Source organism: Ylistrum balloti, unplaced genomic scaffold (assembly GCF_031769215.1).
Source record: "Ylistrum balloti isolate Yb309-2 unplaced genomic scaffold, AGI_CSIRO_Ybal_v1 Utg370298, whole genome shotgun sequence".
NCBI classification, from domain to species: Eukaryota; Metazoa; Mollusca; class Bivalvia; order Pectinida; family Pectinidae; genus Ylistrum; species Ylistrum balloti.
In genome coordinates, this window is record NW_026782224.1 from 1,976,541 (window position 1) to 2,000,578 (window position 24,038).

The 24,038-nt window shown below is 40.2% G+C and overlaps 1 protein-coding gene across 1 annotated transcript in view; it reads left to right on the forward strand.

Annotated features, from left to right (window-relative positions):
• The window catches only part of LOC132553128 (uncharacterized), a 96,589-nt gene extending 74,063 nt beyond the window's left edge, over positions 1-22,526 (forward strand). The window contains exons 12-20 of the mRNA XM_060217340.1: positions 83-160; positions 440-547; positions 4,845-4,980; positions 5,220-5,422; positions 6,048-6,525; positions 13,402-13,587; positions 16,293-16,397; positions 16,644-17,941; positions 21,393-22,526. Coding sequence (XP_060073323.1) covers positions 83-160; positions 440-547; positions 4,845-4,980; positions 5,220-5,422; positions 6,048-6,525; positions 13,402-13,587; positions 16,293-16,397; positions 16,644-17,941; positions 21,393-22,463 — 3,663 coding nt within the window. The 3' untranslated portion in view covers positions 22,464-22,526. The remainder of the gene's footprint in view (positions 1-82; positions 161-439; positions 548-4,844; positions 4,981-5,219; positions 5,423-6,047; positions 6,526-13,401; positions 13,588-16,292; positions 16,398-16,643; positions 17,942-21,392) is intronic.
• The last annotated feature ends 1,512 nt before the right edge of the window (positions 22,527-24,038 follow it).

The following is a 24,038-nucleotide window of genomic DNA, read 5'->3' on the forward strand; positions in this document are numbered from 1 at the left end:
GCTCCATGTTCATGGGACATGATCGTAGGACTCCAGGATCCAGCGACGTGGTATTAATGAAATTTTGTATTTGAATTTACAGGATCAGAAAATGGAGGCAATGGTGCTAGTTGGACCCAAGGCCGGAATCAGTCTAATCACTAATATCAAACATTACACAGTGAGTTATATCCTCCTGTTGAGTCTTTCACGAATTTAGTGAGGAATTGTTTCAGTCACTTCAATAAGATAATTCCAAAGCTCATATATCAGCAATGTTAAGCAGTTAAGCTATCCTCGATCTCAAATATCAGTAAAGTTTTGCAATCAAATCATTCTCCATATTTAATTCTGGGAAGTGTGATGTACAAGCTTCACTTCAAATATAGATTTTCTCTGAGTTAATTCTCGGTTTTTACTATTTTTTACTTCTGCCATAATACATTGACGTTACTTACAGCTATCCATGTTGGCTGACTTCAATATGATAGAGAAGATCAAAGTCTCCAAGGAGAAAGACAATAACATGCAGAGAGTAGAAGTCACAGTCAAGGGCAAAGAGGCTGGGGTAAGTCTGAAATAGAGGCTGGGAAGGCTGAAATAGAGGCTGGGGTAAGTCTGAAATAGAGGCTGGGGTAAGTCTGAAATAGAGGCTGGGGTAAGTCTGATATAGAGGCTGGGGTAAGTCTGAAATACAGACTGGTAAGACTAAAATAGACACTGGGGTAAGTCTGATATAGTGGCTGGGGAAAGTCTGAAATAGAGGCTGGGGTAAGTCTGATGTAGTGGCTGGGGAAAGTCTGAAATAGAGGCTGGGGTAAGGCTGAAATAGAGGCTGGGGTAAGTCTGAAATAAGGCTGGGGTCAGTCTGATATAGAGGCTGGGGTAAGTCTGAAATAGAGGCTGGGAAGGCTGAAATAGAGGCTGGGGTAAGTCTGAAATAAGGCTGGGGTAAGTCTGAAATAGAGGCTGGGGTAAATCTGAAATAGAGGCTAGAGCATGTCTGAAATAGAGGCTGGGGTAAGTCTGAAATAGAGGCTGGGAAGGCTGAAATAGAGGCTGGGGTAAGTCTGAAATAGAGGCTAGAGCATGTCTGAAATAGAGGCTGGGGTAAGTCTGATATAGAGGCTGGGGTAAGCTTGAAAAAGAGGCTGGGGAGACTGAAATAGAGGCTGGGTAAGTCTGAAAAAGAGAACAGAAATACAAAAGTGTGGGTTCGCTGTAGTAATCATGGTGTCCACCCATCCGTCTTGTCTATATCTGTACGGCTGGCTATCTGTCTGTCTTTCAGCACTTTTGTTTCTGTGCGATAACTTGTGTTCCTATGGGCAGATCAAATCTTACTGAAGGTGTTTGCTTAGGATTTCTTTACAGTTTTGAAGGTCAAAAGTCAAAGTCAGTTTTCCTGCAATAACTCAAGTGCTTCCTTACTAAAATGGCTTGCTTTGGATTGCTTTTCAGGTGCCAGGGTCAATAGTCCAGATTACTGTTACTCTAAATAGAAATTGGTTTCCATGACATACCTTCAGTTCCCTTGGGCCATTCAAACTCGGAACTCTTACAATGCTTTCTTACTGAAAGCACTTGCTAAGGATTACTTTTCAGACCCAGAAGTCAAAGGTCATTGTTGCTATGATAGCAAACCCATTTTGGTGGAATAACTCAAGTTGCTCTAGCCAATCTAACTGAAACTGGAAGAAATGCCTTTAACCAAAAGTGATTTGAGATAAATTGCTACTCAGATCCAAAGGTCAAAAGGTCACTATAACTGTGTGATAACTTGAGTTTGCCCAATCTAAAACAAACTTAATACAATACTTCCTTACCAAAATTGCCGGGTGGGGATATCTTCATACAATACTTCCTTACCAAAAGTGCTGGCTGGGGATATCTTCATACAATACTTCCTTACCAAAAGTTCTGGGTGGGGATTTCTTCATACAATACTTCCTTACCAAAAGTGCTGGCTGGGGATATCTTCATACAATACTTCCTTACCAAAAGTGCTGGCTGGGGATATCTTCATACAATACTTCCTTACCAAAAGTTCCGGGTGGGGATATCTTCATACAATACTTCCTTACCAAAAGTGCTGGCTGGGGATATCTTCATACAATACTTCCTTACCAAAAGTGCTGGCTGGGGATATCTTCATACAATACTTCCTTACCAAAAGTGCTGGCTGGGGATGTCTTCATACAATACTTCCTTACCAAAATTGCCGGGTGGGGATATCTTCATACAATACTTCCTTACCAAAAGTGCTGGCTGGGGATATCTTCATACAATACTTCCTTACCAAAAGTGCTGGGTGGGGATATCTTCATACAATACTTCCTTACCAAAAGTGCTGGCTGGGGATATCTTCATACAATACTTCCTTACCAAAAGTGCTGGCTGGGGATATCTTCATACAATACTTCCTTACCAAAAGTTCTGGGTGGGGATATCTTCATACAATACTTCCTTACCAAAAGTGCTGGCTGGGGATATCTTCATACAATACTTCCTTACCAAAAGTGCTGGCTGGGGATATCTTCATACAATACTTCCTTACCAAAAGTTCCGGGTGGGGATATCTTCATACAATACTTCCTTACCAAAAGTGCTGGCTGGGGATATCTTCATACAATACTTCCTTACCAAAAGTGCTGGCTGGGGATATCTTCATACAATACTTCCTTACCAAAAGTGCTGGCTGGGGATATCTTCATACAATACTTCCTTACCAAAATTGCCGGGTGGGGATATCTTCATACAATACTTCCTTACCAAAAGTGCTGGCTGGGGATATCTTCATACAATACTTCCTTACCAAAAGTGCTGGCTGGGGATATCTTCATACAATACTTCCTTACCAAAAGTGCTGGCTGGGGATATCTTCATACAATACTTCCTTACCAAAATTGCCGGTTGGGGATATCTTCATACAATACTTCCTTACCAAAAGTGCTGGCTGGGGATATCTTCATACAATACTTCCTTACCAAAAGTGCTGGCTGGGGATATCTTCATACAATACTTCCTTACCAAAAGTGCTGGCTGGGGATATCTTCATACAATACTTCCTTACCAAAAGTGCTGGCTGGGGATATCTTCATACAATACTTCCTTACCAAAAGTGCTGGCTGGGGATATCTTCATACAATACTTCCTTACCAAAATTACCGGGTGGGGATATCTTCATACAATACTTCCTTACCAAAAGTGCTGGCTGGGGATATCTTCATACAATACTTCCTTACCAAAAGTGCTGGCTGGGGATATCTTCATACAATACTTCCTTACCAAAAGTGCTGGCTGGGGATATCTTCATACAATACTTCCTTACCAAAAGTGCTGGCTGGGGATATCTTCATACAATACTTCCTTACCAAAAGTTCCGGGTGGGGATATCTTCATACAATACTTCCTTACCAAAAGTTCCGGGTGGGGATATCTTCATACAATACTTCCTTACCAAAAGTGCTGGCTGGGGATATCTTCATACAATACTTCCTTACCAAAAGTGCTGGCTGGGGATATCTTCATACAATACTTCCTTACCAAAAGTGCTGGCTGGGGATATCTTCATACAATACTTCCTTACCAAAAGTGCTGGCTGGGGATATCTTCATACAATACTTCCTTACCAAAAGTGCTGGCTGGGGATATCTTCATACAATACTTCCTTACCAAAAGTGCTGAGTGGAGATATTGCTTTTTATATCCCAGATTCTAAGGTCGCTGTTCTTATTTCTATTTTTTTCGTAACAGTTTTTCTTGACTTTTGTAGTGTAGGGGATTTCCAGCCACATAACAGGACCGTTGTTGTCCTGTCAGTGCTCTGGTTATTAAGAATGTTGCACAAAACTACACCTCTTCCATGAAAGAAATGGATTTTTGATATAGATATACTGAACTCCATAGAAATGATTAGGATTTTGTTATTGTTTATCCATTGATTTCAGTCTTTACCCGAGTCTCTACACATTACATTAATCTCTATTCTTTATCTAAGGCTCTGTACTTTACATAAGTCTATTTTACTTTACTTAAGTCTATATTACTTTACCTGAGTCTCTACACATTACATTAATCTCTATTCTTTATCTAAGGCTCTGTACTTTACATTAGTCTATTTTACTTTACTTAAGTCTATATTACTTTACCTGAGTCTCTACACATTACATTAATCTCTATTCTTTATCTAAGGCTCTGTACTTTACATTAGTCTATTTTATTTTACTTAAGTCTATATTACTTTACCTGAGTCTGTATACTTTACCTAAGTCTATACTGTACCTAAGTCTTTATACTTTACTTAAGCCTCTATACTTACTTAAGCCTCTATACTTTACCTAAGTCTCTATACTTTACTTAAGTCTCTATACTTTACCTAAGTCTCTATACTTACTTAAGCCTTTATACTTTACCCAAGTCTCTATACTTACTTAAGCCTCTATACTTTACCTAAGTCTCTATACTTTACCTAAGTCTCTATACTTTACCTAAGTCTCTGTAATTTACCTAAGTCTGTATACTTTACCTAAGTCTCTATACTTTACTTAAGTCTCTATACTTTACCTAAGTCTGTATACTTTACCTAAGTCTCTATACTTACTTAAGCCTCTATACTTTACCTAAGTCTCTATACTTTACTTAAGCCTCTATACTTTACCTAAGCCTCTATACTTTACCTAAGTCTCTATACTTTACTTAAGTCTCTATACTTTACCTAAGTCTCTATACTTACCTAAGCCTCTATACTTTAGCTAAGTCTCTATACTTTACCTAAGTTTATATACTTTACCTAAGTCTCTATACTTTACCTAAGTCTATATTACTTTACGTAAGTCTCTATACTTTACCTGTCTCTCCAACAGATGCTAAACCTTGGTCTACTTAAGGATGATGTACAGAACTTTGTTGGGATCGTAGAAGGATACTATCGTATCTTTGTGGACACAGATGCCTGCCTGGTGGAGAAACCTGCGAGCAAACAGACAGGCGACCCAGATGGTTAGCTTTAAGTGAACAACATAAATGTGGGGTGGGGGGTTGGGCCTTATAATGGTCAAGTTTGGATCTGTAAATTTGAATAACAGAGAAGTTTTAAATGTATGGTATTCTGATTTATTATTTTTATTTTGAAATGATTTCTGTTAGATGATCCACTTGATATTCAGTTAAGCAGGACAGTGGTACTGCTTTCATAGTTTATATGACTTAATGCAACAATACTCCCGTTTACTTTACAGTGCCCCCATACACCAGTAAACACAAAGTGATGACCACTCCCTGGAGCTATCCCGAAGACATTGTGTCACAGACTCTGACAGACCAAATCACAGAGAATGAACGCCTCATTGACCTCTGTCAGGGACCACCAGCTTACGAAGATGATGTAGAGTACATCAATCGCATCAAAATTGATCTTGGCATTAAGGTAGACTCCACTGAAGTGAAGGAGATCACTCTCCATAAGTGTAGGGGGAGATAATTATCCATGAAGGTAGGGGGAGATAATTCTTCATGAAGGTAGGGGGAAATAATTCTCCATGAAGGTAGAGGGAGATAATTCTTCATGAAAGTTGGGGGGATTGTTCTCCATGAAGGTAGGGAGAGATAATTTCCCATGAAGATAGGGGGAAATGATTATCCATGAATGGGAGATTATTTTCATGATATAAGGGGGGATCAGTTCCAATGAAGGAGAGGGCAGGCAGTTACAGTAGAGACAGGTTTAATCGCTTGTAAATGGTGTTACAGAATCAGGAGCTAAACATTTGCAAAATATGTCAGATTCAAGAATTACTCTACCAAATTTGCTGAGTTAAAGAATATAACACAGATTTGTAGAAATGACATGTTTGTTCATGAAGAAAAATTAAATTGAAAGTATCAAATAGACCAAATTGAATTTCAAATGTATACTGGTATTAAAACAGTTAATGTTGAATAAGTGGGACATTATTTTTAATGTGATTCATGTTTAGCAGTCAGATTTTGATTTAGTGTTAATCTTCCTATCTAATCTTTCTAAAAGTGACACTCATCAAAGGTTGTGTAATTCATTTTCTTTACAGAAAGGCACTGAGGTAAATGAGGATGATGCTGTGATATCCCTTGTGGAAGAGCCAGGAACTGACTTGGTGGATGGAACAGAATCCACAATCAACAAGAGTGTAATCATAATTGGCAAGATGTCTGAAAACAATAACAAGGCTCTCCGTCGACAGGGGGCTCAGGAAGGTGGAGACATCCCGAATGCCAAGAAACAAAAAACCTCTATTCCTGAGATAGGACAGAATGGACATTTGTTTATAAATGGTGATATTTATGATGAAATCCATGACAAAAAAACTGTTGTCAATGGTGATGAGCTCTCTGACACGGACAGTGGGGTAGAGTCAGAGCGGAAAATAGCCTTGGAGGACCCTGTATCTCCTGAGTCTGGGCTCTTAGGAGGACAGGGTGACCAAGGTGGTAGTGACACTGATAGCTGGGGCACACCTGTAAATAGCCCTACCAAAGGTAGAACACAGCCACAATCACTCCCTATATGTGAGTACTAATACACACTGCACTGTATACAGATGTGATTGAAGTGGGACACAGGGAGGCATGTAATATTATAGTTGGCCACAGGGAGGGATGTAATATTATAGTGGGACACAGGGAGGGATGTAATATTATAGTGGGACACAGGGAGGGATGTAATATCATAGTGGGACACAGGGAGAGGTGTTATATTATAGTGGGACACAAGGAGGGGTGTTATATTACAGTAAGACACAGGGGAAGGGGTGTAATATTATAGTGGGACACAGGGAGGGATGTAATATTACAGTAAGACACAAGGAGGGGTGTTATATTATAGTGGGCCACAGGGAGGGGTGTTATATTACAGTAAGACACAGGGGAAGGGGTGTAATATTATAGTGGGACACAGGGAGGGATGTAATATTACAGTAAGACACAAGGAGGGGTGTTATATTATAGTGGGCCACAGGGAGGGGTGTAATATTATAGTGGGACACAGGGAGGGATGTAATATTATAGTGGGACACAGGGAGGGGTGTTATATTATAGTGGGACACAGGGAGGGATGTAATATTATAGTGGGACACAGGGAGGGATGTAATATTATAGTGGGACACAGGGAGGGATGTAATATCATAGTGGGACACAGGGAGAGGTGTTATATTATAGTGGGACACAAGGACATATTACAGTAAGACACAGGGGAAGGGGTGTAATATTATAGTGGGACACAGGGAGGGATGTAATATTACAGTAAGACACAAGGAGGGGTGTTATATTATAGTGGGCCACAGGGAGGGGTGTTATATTACAGTAAGACACAGGGGAAGGGGTGTAATATTATAGTGGGACACAGGGAGGGATGTAATATTACAGTAAGACACAAGGAGGGGTGTTATATTATAGTGGGCCACAGGGAGGGGTGTTATATTATAGTGGGACACAGGGAGGGATGTAATATCATAGTGGGACACAGGGAGAGGTGTTATATTATAGTGGGACACAGGGAGGGATGTAATATTATAGTTGGCCACAGGGCAGGGTGTTATATTATAGTGGGACACAAGGAGGGGTGTTATATTACAGTAAGACACAGGGGAAGGGGTGTAATATTATAGTGGGACACAGGGAGGGATGTAATATTACAGTAAGACACAAGGAGGGGTGTTATATTATAGTGGGACACAGGGCGGGGTGTTATATTATAGTGGGACACAAGGAGGGGTGTTATATTATAGTGGGCCACAGGGAGGGGTGTTATATTATAGTGGGCCACAGGGAGGGGTGTTATATTATAGTGGGACACAGGGAGGGATGTAATATCATAGTGGGACACAGGGAGAGGTGTTATATTATAGTGGGACACAGGGAGGGATGTAATATTATAGTTGGCCACAGGGCAGGGTGTTATATTATAGTGGGACACAAGGAGGGGTGTTATATTACAGTAAGACACAGGGGAAGGGGTGTAATATTATAGTGGGACACAGGGAGGGATGTAATATTACAGTAAGACACAAGGAGGGGTGTTATATTATAGTGTGCCACAGGGCGGGGTGTTATATTATAGTGGGACACAAGGAGGGGTGTTATATTATAGTGGGCCACAGGGAGGGGTGTTATATTATAGTGGGCCACAGGGAGGGATGTAATATTATAGTGGGACACAGGGAGGGATGTAATATCATAGTGGGACACAGGGAGAGTTGTTATATTATAGTGGGCCACAGGGCAGGGTGTTATATTATAGTGGGACACAAGGAGGGGTGTTATATTACAGTAAGACAAAGGGCGGGGTGTTATATTATAGTGGGACACAAGGAGGGGTGTTATATTACAGTAAGACATAGGGAGGGGTGTTATATTATAGTGGGACACCGGGAGGGATGTAATATTTTAGTTGGCCACAGGGAGGGGTGTTATATTATAATGGGACACAGGGAGGGGTGTTATATTATAATGGGACACAGGGAGGGGTGTTATATTATAGTGGGACACAGGGAGGGATGTAATATCATAGTGGGACACAGGGAGGGATGTAATATCATAGTGGGACACAGGGAGGGGTGTTATTTTATAGTGGGACACAGGGAGGGATGTAATATTATAGTGGGACACAGGGAGGGGTGTTATATTATAGTGGGACACAGGGAGGGATGTAATATTATAGTGGGCCACAGGGAGGGGTGTTATATTATAGTGGGCCACAGGGAGGGGTGTTATATTATAGTGGGACACAGGGAGGGATGTAATATCATAGTGGGACACAGGGAGAGGTGTTATATTATAGTGGGACACAGGGAGGGATGTAATATTATAGTTGGCCACAGGGCAGGGTGTTATATTATAGTGGGACACAAGGAGGGGTGTTATATTACAGTAAGACACAGGGGAAGGGGTGTAATATTATAGTGGGACACAGGGAGGGATGTAATATTACAGTAAGACACAAGGAGGGGTGTTATATTATAGTGTGCCACAGGGCGGGGTGTTATATTATAGTGGGACACAAGGAGGGGTGTTATATTATAGTGGGCCACAGGGAGGGGTGTTATATTATAGTGGGCCACAGGGAGGGATGTAATATTATAGTGGGACACAGGGAGAGTTGTTATATTATAGTGGGCCACAGGGCAGGGTGTTATATTATAGTGGGACACAAGGAGGGGTGTTATATTACAGTAAGACAAAGGGCGGGGTGTTATATTATAGTGGGACACAAGGAGGGGTGTTATATTACAGTAAGACATAGGGAGGGGTGTTATATTATAGTGGGACACCGGGAGGGATGTAATATTTTAGTTGGCCACAGGGAGGGGTGTTATATTATAATGGGACACAGGGAGGGGTGTTATATTATAATGGGACACAGGGAGGGGTGTTATATTATAGTGGGACACAGGGAGGGATGTAATATCATAGTGGGACACAGGGAGGGATGTAATATCATAGTGGGACACAGGGAGGGGTGTTATTTTATAGTGGGACACAGGGAGGGATGTAATATTATAGTGGGACACAGGGAGGGGTGTTATTTTATAGTGGGACACAGGGAGGGATGTAATATTATAGTTGGCCACAGGGCAGGGTGTTATATTATAGTGGGACACAGGGAGGGATGTAATATTATAGTGGGACACAGGGAGGGATGTAATATTATAGTAAGACACAGGGAGGGGTGTTATATTATAGTGGGACACAGGGAGGGATGTAATATCATAGTGGGCCACAGGGCAGGGTGTTATATTATAGTGGGACACAGGGAGGGATGAAATATTATAGTGGGACACAGGGAAGGATGTAATATTATAGTGGGACACAAGGAGGGGTGTTATATTACAGTAAGACACAGGGAGGGGTGTTATATTATAGTGGGCCACAGGAAGGGATGTAATATTATAGTGGGACACAGGGAGGGATGTAATATTATAGTAAGACACAGGGAGGGGTGTTTTATTATAGTAGGACACAGGGAGGGATGAAATATTATAGTGGGACACAGGGAAGGATGTAATATTACAGTGGGACACAAGGAGGGGTGTTATATTACAGTAAGACACAGGGAGGGGTGTTATATTATAGTGGGCCACAGGAAGGGATGTAATATTATAGTGGGACACAAGGAGGGGTGTTATATTACAGTAAGACACAGGGAGGGGTGTTATATTATAGTGGGCCACAGGAAGGGATGTAATATTATAGTGGTCCACAAGGAGGGGTGTTATATTATAGTGAACGCAGGGAGGGATGTTATATTATAGTGGGACACAGGGAGGGATGTAATATTATAGTGGGACACAGGGAGGGATGTAATATTACAGTAAGACACAGGGAGGGGTGTTATATTATAGTGGTAAGACACAGGGAGGGGTGATGAAATATAGTTAGAAGGATGTAATACATAGTGGGACACAAGGAGTTATATTACAGTAAGACACAGGGAGGGGTGTTATATTATAGTGGGACACAGGGAGGGATGTAATATTTAGTTATTTTAAGTGGGACACAGGGAGGGGTGTTATATTATAGTGGGACACAGGGAGGGGTGTTATATTATAGTGGGACACAGGGAGGGGTAATATTATAGTGGGACACAAGGAGGGGTGTTATATAAGACACAGGGTGTTATATGGGACACAGGGAGGGAGTAAGTGGGACACAGGGAGGGGTGTTATATTATAGTGGGACACAGGGAGGGATGTAATATTATAGTGGGACACAGGGAGGGGTGTATATTATAGTGGGACACAGGGAGGGATGTTGTTATATTACAGGACACAGGGATATGTTATATTATAGTGGGACACAGGGAGTGATGAAATATTATAGTGGGACACAGGGAGGGATGTAATATTACAGTAGTGGGACACAGGGAGGGGTGTTATATTATAGTGGGACACAGGGAGGGATGTAATATCATAGTGGGCCACAGGGCAGGGTGTTATATTATAGTGGGACACAGGAGGGGTGGTGGGACACAGGGAGGGACACAGGGAGGGGTGTTATATTATAGTGGGACACAGGGAGGGATGTAATATTATAGTAAGACACAGGGAGGGGTGTAATATTATAGTAAGACACAGGGAGGGGTGTTATATTATAGTGGGACACAGGGAGGGGTGTTATATTATAGTGGGACACAGGGAGGGATGTAATATTATAGTAAGACACAGGGAGGGGTGTTATATTATAGTGGGACACAGGGCAGGGTGTTATATTATAGTGGGACACAGGGAGGGATGTAATTGGGACACAGGGAAGGATGTAATATTATAGTGGGACACAAGGAGGGGTGTTATATTACAGTAAGACAAAGGGCGGGGTGTTATATTATAGTGGGCCACAGGGAGGGATGTAATATTATAGTGGGACACAGGGAGGGGTGTTATATTACAGTAAGACACAGGGAGGGGTGTTATATTATAGTGGGACACAGGGAGGGATGTAATATTATAGTGGTCCACAGGAAGGGATGTAATATTATAGTGGTCCACAAGGAGGGGTGTTATATTATAGTGGGACACAGGGAGGGATGTAATATTATAGTGGGACACAGGGAGGGATGTAATATTACAGTAAGACACAGGGAGGGGTGTTATATTATAATGGGACACAGGGAGGGGTGTAATATTACAGTAAGACACAGGGAGGGGTGTTATATTATAGTAGGACACAGGGAGGGGTGTTATATTATAGTGGGACACAGGGAGGGATGTAATATCATAGTGGGCCACAGGGCAGGGTGTTATATTATAGTGGGACACAGGGAGGGATGAAATATTATAGTGGGACACAGGGAAGGATGTAATATTATAGTGGGACACAAGGAGGGGTGTTATATTACAGTAAGACACAGGGAGGGGTGTTATATTATAGTGGGCCACAGGGAGGGATGTAATATTATAGTGGGACACAAGGAGGGGTGTTATATTACAGTAAGACACAGGGAGGGGTGTTATATTATAGTGGGACACAGGGAGGGATGTAATATTATAGTGGGACACAAGGAGGGGTGTTATATTACAGTAAGACACAGGGAGGGGTGTTATATTATAGTGGGCCACAGGAAGGGATGTAATATTATAGTGGGACACAGGGAGGGATGTAATATTATAGTGGGACACAGGGAGGGATGTAATATTATAGTGGGCCACAAGGAGGGGTGTTATATTATAGTGAACACAGGGAGGGATGTTATATTATAGTGGGACACAGGGAGGGATGTAATATTATAGTGGGACACAGGGAGGGATGTAATATTATAGTGAACACAGGGAGGGATGTTATATTATAGTGGGACACAGGGAGGGATGTAATATTATAGTGGGACACAGGGAGGGATGTAATATTATAGTGGGACACAGGGAGGGATGTAATATTATAGTGGGACACAGGGAGGGATGTAATATTACAGTAAGACACAGGGAGGGGTGTTATATTATAGTAGGACACAGGGAGGGATGAAATATTATAGTGGGACACAGGGAAGGATGTAATATTATAGTGGGACACAGGGAGGGGTATAATGTTATACTGGGAAACAGAGAGGCATGTATCAGTTTAATGGAATACAAGAAATTTAAGAGTGTAGACCAGACTGAGAGTTTATAGTACTGTAATGGAGGAAGAATATCATCACTGTCATGGAATTTGTAGCGGGGAGTGTCACTTTAATTTATTAAAGCAGAATCAGCATACTTTTTCACAGAGAAATTTACCATTTTATTTGGTTGTTGAAACGTTGAAGAATTTTAGAATTACCACACTTTGCACTTTCTAACCCAGATTGTGTTTGGTTTATCTTGTACATCTCACTCTCTAAATTTCAGCTCACTCACTAAATTACACCTCACTCTCTGTATTAAAAATACATCACCTTTGTCAGGCACCTAACAAAGTCATAATAACATACCTATTTGTTTATTTCTGGAGGAATGTGGCAAGTATAGTTCCTTAGGTTATAGATTGCATAGGTGTACGCCATGTCTCACACTTTTACAGAAAATATCAGTGAGAATTTAAATGGTTTGATATTCTAAAATTCAAAATTGTAAGAGGGATCTAAGAGTTTATCTGTAAATTCTGATAGGTTCTGAAAGAATGTTCTTGCTGTTCCTGTTAAGGCTAATTCTTAACTGTAAAAGTTTTCTTTTGAGTTTGGTTAGAAAAAATATGGAAACCAGGAGGATATTATGAATTTCACAAGCTCTGAGTAGTTTTACAATACTATATTTCACAGTAAATATTTACATGACATCATGTCATCAAACAGATCAGGCAAGACATCAAATCAGTGACATTCAAAATGATTTTATTCCAATATGAAGTTTAAAATGTAATGTCTGCCATGTATCTTTGTCCTATGAGCATCACTGACTAATGATTTTCATTTTACAGTTAATGGGGAGAGTTTTGGTCTGCATAGTCCCGATGTTTTGCCACGGTCCGAGTCCGACTTCCAGGCCATTGCCTCCAGCTTTGGATTACTTAGTCCTGATAAGATTCCTCCTGGAATTGAAGAAGGAATTCTTGATCCTCGCATGTTTTCTCAGCGCCAGCTTTACATTGATCCAGATATTATTGGTAAGGGGAGGTTACTACAGTCTAGATATCATTGGTAAGGGGAGGTTACTCAGATCTAGATATCATTGGTAAGGGGAGGTTACTCAGATCTAGATATCATTGGTAAGGGGAGGTTACTACAGTCTAGATATCATTGGTAAGGGGAGTCTTGATATCATTGGTAAGGGGAGGTTACTATGATCTAGATATCATTGGTAAGGGGAGGTTTCTATGATCTAGATATCATTGGTAAGGGGAGGTTACTCAGATCTAGATATCATTGGTAAGGGGAGGTTACTATGATCTAGATATCATTGGTAAGGGGAGGTTACTATGATCTAGATATCATTGGTAAGGGGAGGTTACTCAGATCTAGATATCATTGGTAAGGGGAGGTTACTATAGATCTAGATATCATTGGTAAGGGGAGGTTACTATAGATCTAGATATCATTGGTAAGGGGAGGTTACTACAGATCTAGATATCATTGGTAAGGGGAGGTTACTCAGATCTAGATATCATTGGTAAGGGGAGGTTACTATAGATCTAGATATCATTGGTAAGGGGAGGTTACTCAGATCTAGATATCATTGGTAAGGGGAGGTTACTATAGATCTAGATATCATTGGTAAGGGGAGGTTACCATTTTTTTTATGCTAGCTAGAATGTAATACATTTAAATGGATGTCATTGGTGAGGGAAGGTCACAGTGGTTGTTGGTTACAGCAGTGATAATTTTGTATCCTATCAATGGAATAATATAAAATATTGGCTCATTTTGTTGTAGCTTCATGTAAATCAGAAATGATTGGTAAGTTTAAGAAAGCACCATGTATAAAGCTGATACTATTTTCATTTATCCCTGTTTCTTTGCTTTTGCCTGACACAATAAAGTTCTATTTAAATGGTACTCCTGGGTTAGTCACAATCACTTGCAATAATTTGATGCCTCCAGCCCATTCACAAACACACATTGTGATTATGTAGTGATGAAAAGACCATAATCTTCAGCTGTTTTAATTTTTTTTTTTTGTGACACACCATCAGATACATTGTACCTCAACGTGTTAATATTTTTGTCCCCGCCCCTATTATCATCTCTACCTCTATGAACATTACTGACCCAGTTATATATGTCACTTACCCTGTAACTGTCACACACTTGTGGGTCTTGAGGATTAAAATCTAGAAATACGATCATAATCCTTTTGTTCCGAAATTATTGAATTTTTTGTCCAGGTTCCACATTTCTATGATGGTTCTGTTAGAGGAATTTTGTCATCTCACTATACCAGCTATATAGTATCAATAGATTTATATTCAGGGCTCTTGATCTGCCAGATTTGGGGCCGAAATTCCCAATGCAAAATAGTATCTTTTTTTCCCAATTTCGACCCCAAGTTTTCCCAATTCTAAGGAAAACACCATTATTTTTCCCAATTCAAAGGACCCCGGGCCCAGTCCAAAAATGGGGTGTGAAAGCCCTGATACTGTTTCCACATTTCCATTTCAAAGACTTCCTTTCGAGTGAATTTGTTTCTCCTGTAGCCATTTAAACGGTATCTGTGCCTTTTAGAGGCCTAACATTCGAACTTTTAACTGATAATTGTCTCCCCAGCCCCCACCTTCCCTACCCCTAGTGGTTATCTCCCTTTGATTGTTTTGCAGTGGTTTTCATAGTTTATGTCATGCAAGGTGGTCATCTTTTGTCTTACCAGGGGAGTTATTCCCCTTGAAATATAATTTCACAGAAGTAAAGTGAATAGTTATATACCCAGATCCCAGATCCTGACCCTTTGGTCACAGCTACAAAAGGAGTTTGAGCATGCATTGATGCATTGACAATCTTTTAGGTTCAAACTATATCGGATCACTAAAACTTATAGCTGCATGAATATCTATAACGACAGAGAATTTACATTAAGGAAGACTCGGGGCTTTTTCATTATACTGGTTCTTCAGTACTGTTAATGTATCATTTCAGATATCAGGATGGACCTGCAAATATTAATACACAGTTAAAGTTCGTCAGAAAACGAATATAATTAGTATAGTAGGTCCACCCTTATTTGATAAGCAAAGAACCCTGGTCCAGTTTGTCAAACTGATAAACAAAACAGCCCTGTATTATTTCTGCAGACAGTGAACCACAGCGTTCTGTAACATCATCAGTTTCCTCCAGCAGATTGTATCTGTATAGGTGATAGATATAGCATACAGTATTCTACTAAATAGTATTCAGTACTATATACATATTATATACACTGATATATACAGAACTGTAAGTATCTATAGCACAGAGTACAAATACATTGTATTGGTAGATACTAATAATATTGTACTGTATAAAGAATCTGTAGCATGTGATATCATTAACTGTGGTAATATCTGTGATGGTATGATATGAAGTTTTGCTGTATCGTCCCTGTATTTCTGAACTGTGGTAATATCTGTAATGGTATGATATAACAGTGTGTACTGTATAAAATGTAGGACACTTTGACATACATTTTGACCTTTGACCTACATCATTGAAACATATTGTCCAGACTCTTTTTCCTACACCACTAGTCACTGTAACGTCATACTTGGTGTATGGGTTCACCTTGGTAAACTATACAAACTGCAACCCTTACTGGAGGCCCCAGATGATATTGCGCTTATTCTTCTCTGTTTTTCTTTTCCCTTTTGTGCTCCATGCTAATATTTATTTGTATCTGTTGTAGATCTCACATTATTACCTCCCCTAGAGGACCAAAATGTTGGAAACACAGTCAGCCATTATGGCACATGGAGCCCGGAGATGTTACAAAGCCACCTTCACAGTATGGGTAAGGGACAACTCAAAAGATTTTGTTACTGTTTATATCACAAATGAACCTCAAATGTTTGCATGACAATTTGCCGTTCAATTGTTTAAAATTTGAGCAACCAAATCTTCTGTTTTAGAATGTAAGTGTGTTTAGGTTTTGATAGTTCATTCATTTTGATTCTTTATGAAGAAATATTTATCAGTAATACTGTAGGTAATCTATTAGTTTCCTCAAATAAATTCTAATTCAATTTCTACTCTTTAGGTCAAGGTGAAGGTCACCCACCTCCTTTAGCGAGGTCAGCCAGTGTGGGAGATACCCCAGATTTCTTTGATGATGACATTGATTCTTTGATCGCTAATTTAACAGTGCCACCTCCTCCCTCTTCTGCTGGGGAACGAAAGTGTACACAACAGGAGGAGGTGGGCGAAGTTGATACCAACATACCTATAGATGAGAGTTTTGCTGACCTTGTCATCCCCCCACCCCCTGGGGAGTCATCCACAGCCCTTCAACAGATTGCAATAGTTCCCCCCATTGAGGGTCAAACAGAGGCAGATATAAAGATAAGGAAAAGGAATCATAGACGTTCTAGTTCCTTAGATACATTTTTCATAAAGTTTCCGACGGAGGAAGGAGGTACAGAATCTTCCACTGACCCACCTGAGGACATACCTCCAGAATTGCCCACTTCATCTCCTCCAAAACTGTCCCCTTCCAGAAATCCTGCAAGTGAGGTGGTCTTACCTAGTGGGGGAGGCCCTGCCCTGAAGGACTTTGAATCACCTGCATCAGTGTCACAAAGATTAAACACATTATTGCAGTCTATGCCTATCCCAGGCGAAGGTTCCCAAAGGTTCAGTAGAAACACACGACGTACATCGTCGCTCAAAATGTCACGAAGTGCATCTGTTGACACTGCCAGTATTGTTCAGGATGCAATTGATTCTGTAAATGCAGTTGCTGTCAAGTTCAGGAGAAGTAATTCTTTTCAAACAAGACACAAGAGACGAGATATTGATATTCAAGGAAGATCACCCTCTAGTCACAACATTGGAGCAGGAGTTAGCTCCCCTGGCACATCACACGATAAAAACTTGCGGCGTGTACAGAGGACTCACTCATTTGATGTGAAAGCTAACAAGGAGAATCATGACAATGTGTGGTCAGATAGTTCAGGAAGTGACACCAGCGACACTCTGGCTTCTCTCAAGGCCACCCTAAAGTCCTATAGGGACTTCCTTCTCAGCAAGTCGAAAGACTCCTCCCGAACAAAAGACTCAAGACGATCTAGTATCTCCAGTGATGAGGGAAGTGAAAAAAGTGGCAGTTCCTTACACAGGTCCAACTCCTTCACCATGGGTTGGTTAAAGCGCAGGTCCTCCTTATCTGGGTCTGATGATAAAGGTCGTAGGTCAGGTAGTGACCTGGCCTTGAACAAAGATCAACCTATGAGAAAGAAAGAAGGAGGTGAAGGAAGTGACAAAAAGACACCAGTTTTAATGAACCAGTTAGCTGTAACAAGATCCAAGTTAAAAAGTCACTCAGCTTTTTCAGTACAGGTGAGATTATTTAAAATGATAAACAGCATTTTCCTGTAGATAGTCTTAATAATGTAATCCCATCTATATATACAGTGGTTTCTCATGGTGTGTTTACACCCCCGTTTCCTCAAATGTGAATCAGTAGGTTTGTTCAGGATGGTCATTTCAATTTTAGACTGGCTTAGACCATGAATGAGATTCTATTGTAAATTAGAATTATAACAGTATGATAAATAGATAGTCATAAGTTGTATCACCTTCCTTGTTGTTGGTAAATACCTTTTATCTGAATGTAGAAGATGATGGGTTACTACAAAAAAACCTAGGAAGTCCAGGAAATATCTCTAGATGTTTCCATGTCAGAAAATGTCTTGTACCAAAGTTCTCTAAGACCTTCACATACTCTGTGTTGTTTTACAGAAGTATGTGAGGTTCACTGTGGATTTCAGGAGAAGTTGGTTTTAGTGTAAGATGTGTATATCTTATCCAATATAACCTGTTCCATTTCCGGGGTATTTCTTAAAACATTTTTGGAAAACATTAGTGTACAATAAGTTTAGAGAGTACCTGATATTAATTGTGATGATAAGTATTAATATATCTGACCAGTTTGGATGTATTTCTTCCTCATGATTTACTCTAGTAGTAATCTATAAAATATTTCTCCTTTTAATGTAATTTTCACAAGGATTAATGAACTTGATGGTAGTTAAGATGTAAGTAGGTGGTATAGGGTCTGTAATGCATATTATATGTACAGTTGCAGAGCCTTTTGTCTGACTTAGAGTCAGAGTTGCATGCTCGGGTCAACTCGATGGTATGTAGCCTTGACCATCACACGTGTGTAAAGCATCATGTCAGTTGCAGTCACCAAGTTTTCACTGTAACAGTTTCATGAGAAGGTAGACAGAAAAACATCAATGGATAACATGATATGATCTTCCACAACAATTTGTTATGTATGAGTTTTGGTGATGTCACTGTATGATCTTTGACCTTTACCGTTCCAGCATTACACATACCCCCTTCGTGGGAAGGTTAGTACAGGTTGACCTCTGACCTTTGACCTTTCCTCCAATAACAGTCACTGCCACTTCTTTGTGTTCCATCCCAAACAGACTTAACATGTTACCTGAGCAGTCTGCCAACCATGTGACCTATGACCTTCAAATGACCTTTAGCTGGTAATTAAGACCTGCTAATGGAATTATCATTATCATAACAACACATAGAAGTCAATTTTTATTTAAATTATTAAAGTTTTAGTTCTGATGATTTTGAAATAATACTATGGTTGGTGTTAATGTTACTATGGTTACCAGACTGCAGGATGTGTCATGTATACAATCACCCATGTAGTGTGATGTGTTCACCAGAGATTAACTTTCAGCATCACTAGTGTGGCCTACACAGTCTTACAATTAAGGTACTTATCATTCACTTTTTTACCAGGATTTGTACCATAGTAGTACAGCTGGTTAAAATTCAGATATTAATGTACATCCAAAAGAAGATTTGATGTTAGACACAGGAGGATAGATTTTGTACAGTACAAGTTGTACAAGTGTGAGATTGATAGAGAAGTGTCTTTCATAGGTTGTACTACTTGTAGTATTTCCTATAGGTTAAGGCTATTTAAACTTCCATTTTGAAGTTTGTGTCACATCTGAAGAATGTTTGATCAAATCATAAATATGACGTTACTTGATCTTAACTGATGTTGATTTTCAGGAAGCAGAACATCTGAAGGAACAGGTAATACGGCCAATTGTTGGTGACAGAAACTTGATTGTAGTAGCTACTCACAGCCTTAATTGCTTGCCAATTGTTTATACAGGTTATCTGTGAAGGAGTCTGAGAATTAGCAGCACATTATGCTCTGATTATCAATCCTGTTACTTTGTGTACAGCACGATATACATAATTAGAAATCACATCTACAGGTACTACAGTCTATATCCACACCTACAGGTCACACAGTCTATATCCACATCTACAGGTACTACAGTCTATATCCACACCTACAGGTCACACAGTCTATATCCACACCTACAGGTCACACAGTCTATACCCACACCTACAGGTCACACAGTCTATACCCACACCTACAGGTCACACAGTCTATATCCACACCTACAGGTCACACAGTCTATATCCACACCTACAGGTCACACAGTCTATACCCACACCTACAGGTCACACAGTCCATACCCACACCTACAGGTTACACAGTTCATACCCACACCTACAGGTCATACAGTCTATATCCACACCTACAGGTTACACAGTTCATACCCACAACTACAGGTCATACAGTCTATACCCACACCTACAGGTCACACAGTCTATACCCACACCTACAGGTCACACAGTCCATACCCACACCTACAGGTCATACAGTCCATACCCACATCTACAGGTCACACAGTCCATTATCACACCTATAGGTCACACAGTCCATACCCACACCTACAGGTCACACAGTCTATACCCACACCTACAGGTCATACAGTCCATACCCACACCTACAGGTCACACAGTCCATTATCACACCTATAGGTCACACAGTCCATACCCACACCTACAGGTCACACAGTCTATACCCACAACTACAGGTCACAAAGTCCATACCCACACCTACAGGTCACACAGTCTATACCCACACCTACAGGTCAAACAGTCTATACCCACAACTACAGGTCACACAGAAAGGACCATGTTAAGTTCACACACAGACAGGACCCTGTTAAGTTCACACAGTCCATACCCTTACCTACAGGTCACACAGACAGGACCCTGTTAAGTTCTCACACAAACAGGACCCTGTTAAGTTCACACAGTCCATACCCTTACCTACGGGTCACACAGACAGGACCCTGTTGAGTTCACACACAGTCAGGACCCTGTTAAGTTCACACAGTCCATACCCTTATATAAGTTCACTGAGCTAGTCTTAGTATGTATGATGTACTGCATGAGAGAAGGTGTAGGGATGGATGGGGATGTGTTGTAGATGTTTATGTATACATTATAACAAAGGTGTGGTTTTGTACTAAGTATAAAGTGTATAAGTTACAAATATAGAATGATGTGTATAATTGAAATCTTTTTGTGCAAAGTTTGGTGTGATTTCACGCTTACCATTAGTAACAGCATTCGACTCACGCTTGTAAGGGACATAGATATAACTAACCTAATCATAATGTCTTGGCCTTGTGGCCTCCAAACCATACCAACAGTACTAGATATCTAGATATGTGTTACCATCTCGGCCCATTTTGTCTATTTTCTGATGTCAGCTGCTTTGATTCTAAAATAAATTCAAGTAATTTTAACAATTCTGATACAAAACTGTAATTATTCATAGTGGATCCTAAAACCCAAGGATTTTCCTTAAAACCTTACAAAGGCTCTTGTAATGAGAAAACCTAATGGCAGTAACTTATTTGGATTTTACTTCATTTTGCAGAAGGGCAGTAAGAAGATGGGACCAATGAAAGCTCTTCTTACAGCATCAGATGGACAGATCTCGAGCAGTGACGAGCGCCGACCATTGGAGCCCCTCCGCCTGTCAGTGTACAATAAATCGGAGCCAGTGGAGATCACTACCAAAGACGATTTATCTCTGTCTGTGACTGAGCCCTCACAGGCCAAGAAGGACCTAAAAGTGAGTCCATTTGGGACAGTTGGCAGCATGTGGCGTCCAATGTCTATGTCGCGAAGTAGTTCGTCTTCAGACGAGCCAGAGACTCATACCTATAACAACTTTGATCTTCTCAGAGACTTGTCCAATGGGAAGGCTGCGGTCAAGGGGCGTACTTCAACCAAAGTAAAGCAAGCCCCAGTCCCAACCCCTGTACGACCCCCACGTAAATCTAATTCCTCCCCCTCCATGTCATCATCTGTTTCATCGTCATTGTCCTCGTCCCCGTCATCCTCTTTAAATGGGGATGTGAAAGACTCCTTATCAGAGGAATGTTTTGCATTGTTACGTGAGAATGTCAGTGAGAATCATTCAGACAGTGTCAAAAATATTCTGAAAAGGACGTACAGTGTAGACAGTTTCACATGTGCCAATGAGGATTCAGACAAACTCTTATCAGAACTGAAACAGACAATGGAGACATTGAAAGAGTCCCGTATTGACCGGCAGCCAATACAGTTTGGGATGTGCAAGGAGGAACTGATCAGTCAAGTTAAATTATTTGTGACAGATGCCAAGCTTTTGGTCAGTAATGCAACTCAAACACGGGATAAAATGGCCAAAAATCTGGACAAAAGTATGCACACACTTGCTAAAGTGTTTCTTCACTGCCAGGCGACTATGCTGATGATGGACGCAGTACATCAGGCTCAACACCTTGGCTTTGAGATCATCAAGGTTACTAACGCCTACAAGAGCACTGTTAACGCAGCCCATGCAGCTGTAGGGAAACCCCTTGGTGACCCTCACATGCGATATCTCATGCGCCAGGCAACCAACCTAGCAACCTTACTTAGCAACCTGTTGAAGACATTGAAATCATTAGAACAAAAGTGATGCATAACTTTATAAAGTCACAGGAAACCTGATGCATAATCTACGGGGTAGAATTTGGTTATTTTTTTACAGAGTATTGTTATTTAGAATGATGACCAGTGTTTATGTTTCATTATGTTTCCAAGTTAAAGCATACGACCAAGGGAACTCTGTTACTATATATAGACTGTGATAAAAACCATTATAGCCATTGTTTTCTACATTTCACCAATACCCTTAATCAGGATATAGCTAACCCTCCCTTCAAACATACCAAAGACTTAGATTACACTCCAAAGTTACCGGTACCCAAAGCTAGGCCACATTCAGCCAAACGTTTGAAAGTTATGCAATGTTAAGCACAAAGCCAATCTGGCTATATGGCTGGTCACTGAGACTACTGCAGACCAGAACTGAAATTTTTCAGTCTCCAAACCTACAACCTATAACTGTGAGACATTCCAGGAATTCCAAGCTACATTCCACTGACAGGCTAGGTACATTTCCTCACACTAAGTCATGTCATGCTTGTCTGATATTTGCTCACAGTAAATTGTGTTATATTGGGTATCTTCTACCAAACTTAATCAGGGATACAAACAAATATTCACAGCAAAAGGTTTGTAAAGTACGAAATTTTAAAACAGATAACAAATATTATGCATAGGCCCGCTGAATATTTACTTCTGCTGAAAATATCCTGAAAAAGTCCTATACAATGTATATCCTTTACAGCTCATTTGATTTCATTGTTTTGTCTCAATCTTACATGTGCATTGAACATTAAGCACAAAAACAAGTTGTTTCTACACACAAAACTCTGCTGTGTGAATGTATCTTAAAATTATTCGTTATTCTACTTGAAGATATTTCTACAAAATTATGGCTGCAACAGTTGTTATAGCTGTACACACAAAGTCCTGAATACCAATTTAAATCAGCAGGGCATGTAAATCCCACATTACCTGATGTATAGATAGTAGTGACCCGGAGTACAGATTTGATACAGCCACAACACTGATGGTGAGACAACACTGAGCAATATCATGCAAAGCTATAGCAAAGATCACAAAAAAAACTGTACTTAAAGGAATAAGCATTTGATCATTATACTGGTATGACAGCAATGGTTTATCATTTGGTAGGTTTGCTATGTTTTGGAACTTTTTATAGGTAATACTGATGTTGACAAGAATTATACTCTGTATATACAGCAGTGTTATTTGGGATATTCATACTCATTTGTAAGTTCTCTGAAAAGTTAACAGGTAGTAAGATCTACTGAAAAGTTAACAGGTAGTAAGATCTACTGAAAAGTTAGCAGGTATTATGATCTACTGAAAAGTTGACAGGTACTATGATCTACTGAAAAGTTAACAGGTACTATGATCTACTGAAAAGTTAACAGGTACTATGATCTAATGAAAAGTTAACAGGTACTATGATCTACTGAAAAGTTAACAGGTACTATGATCTACTGAAAAGTTAACAGGTACTATGATCTACTGAAAAGTTGACAGGTACTATGATCTACTGAAAAGAAAAGTTGAAAAGTTAACAGGTACTATGATCTACTGAAAAAAAGTATGACTACTG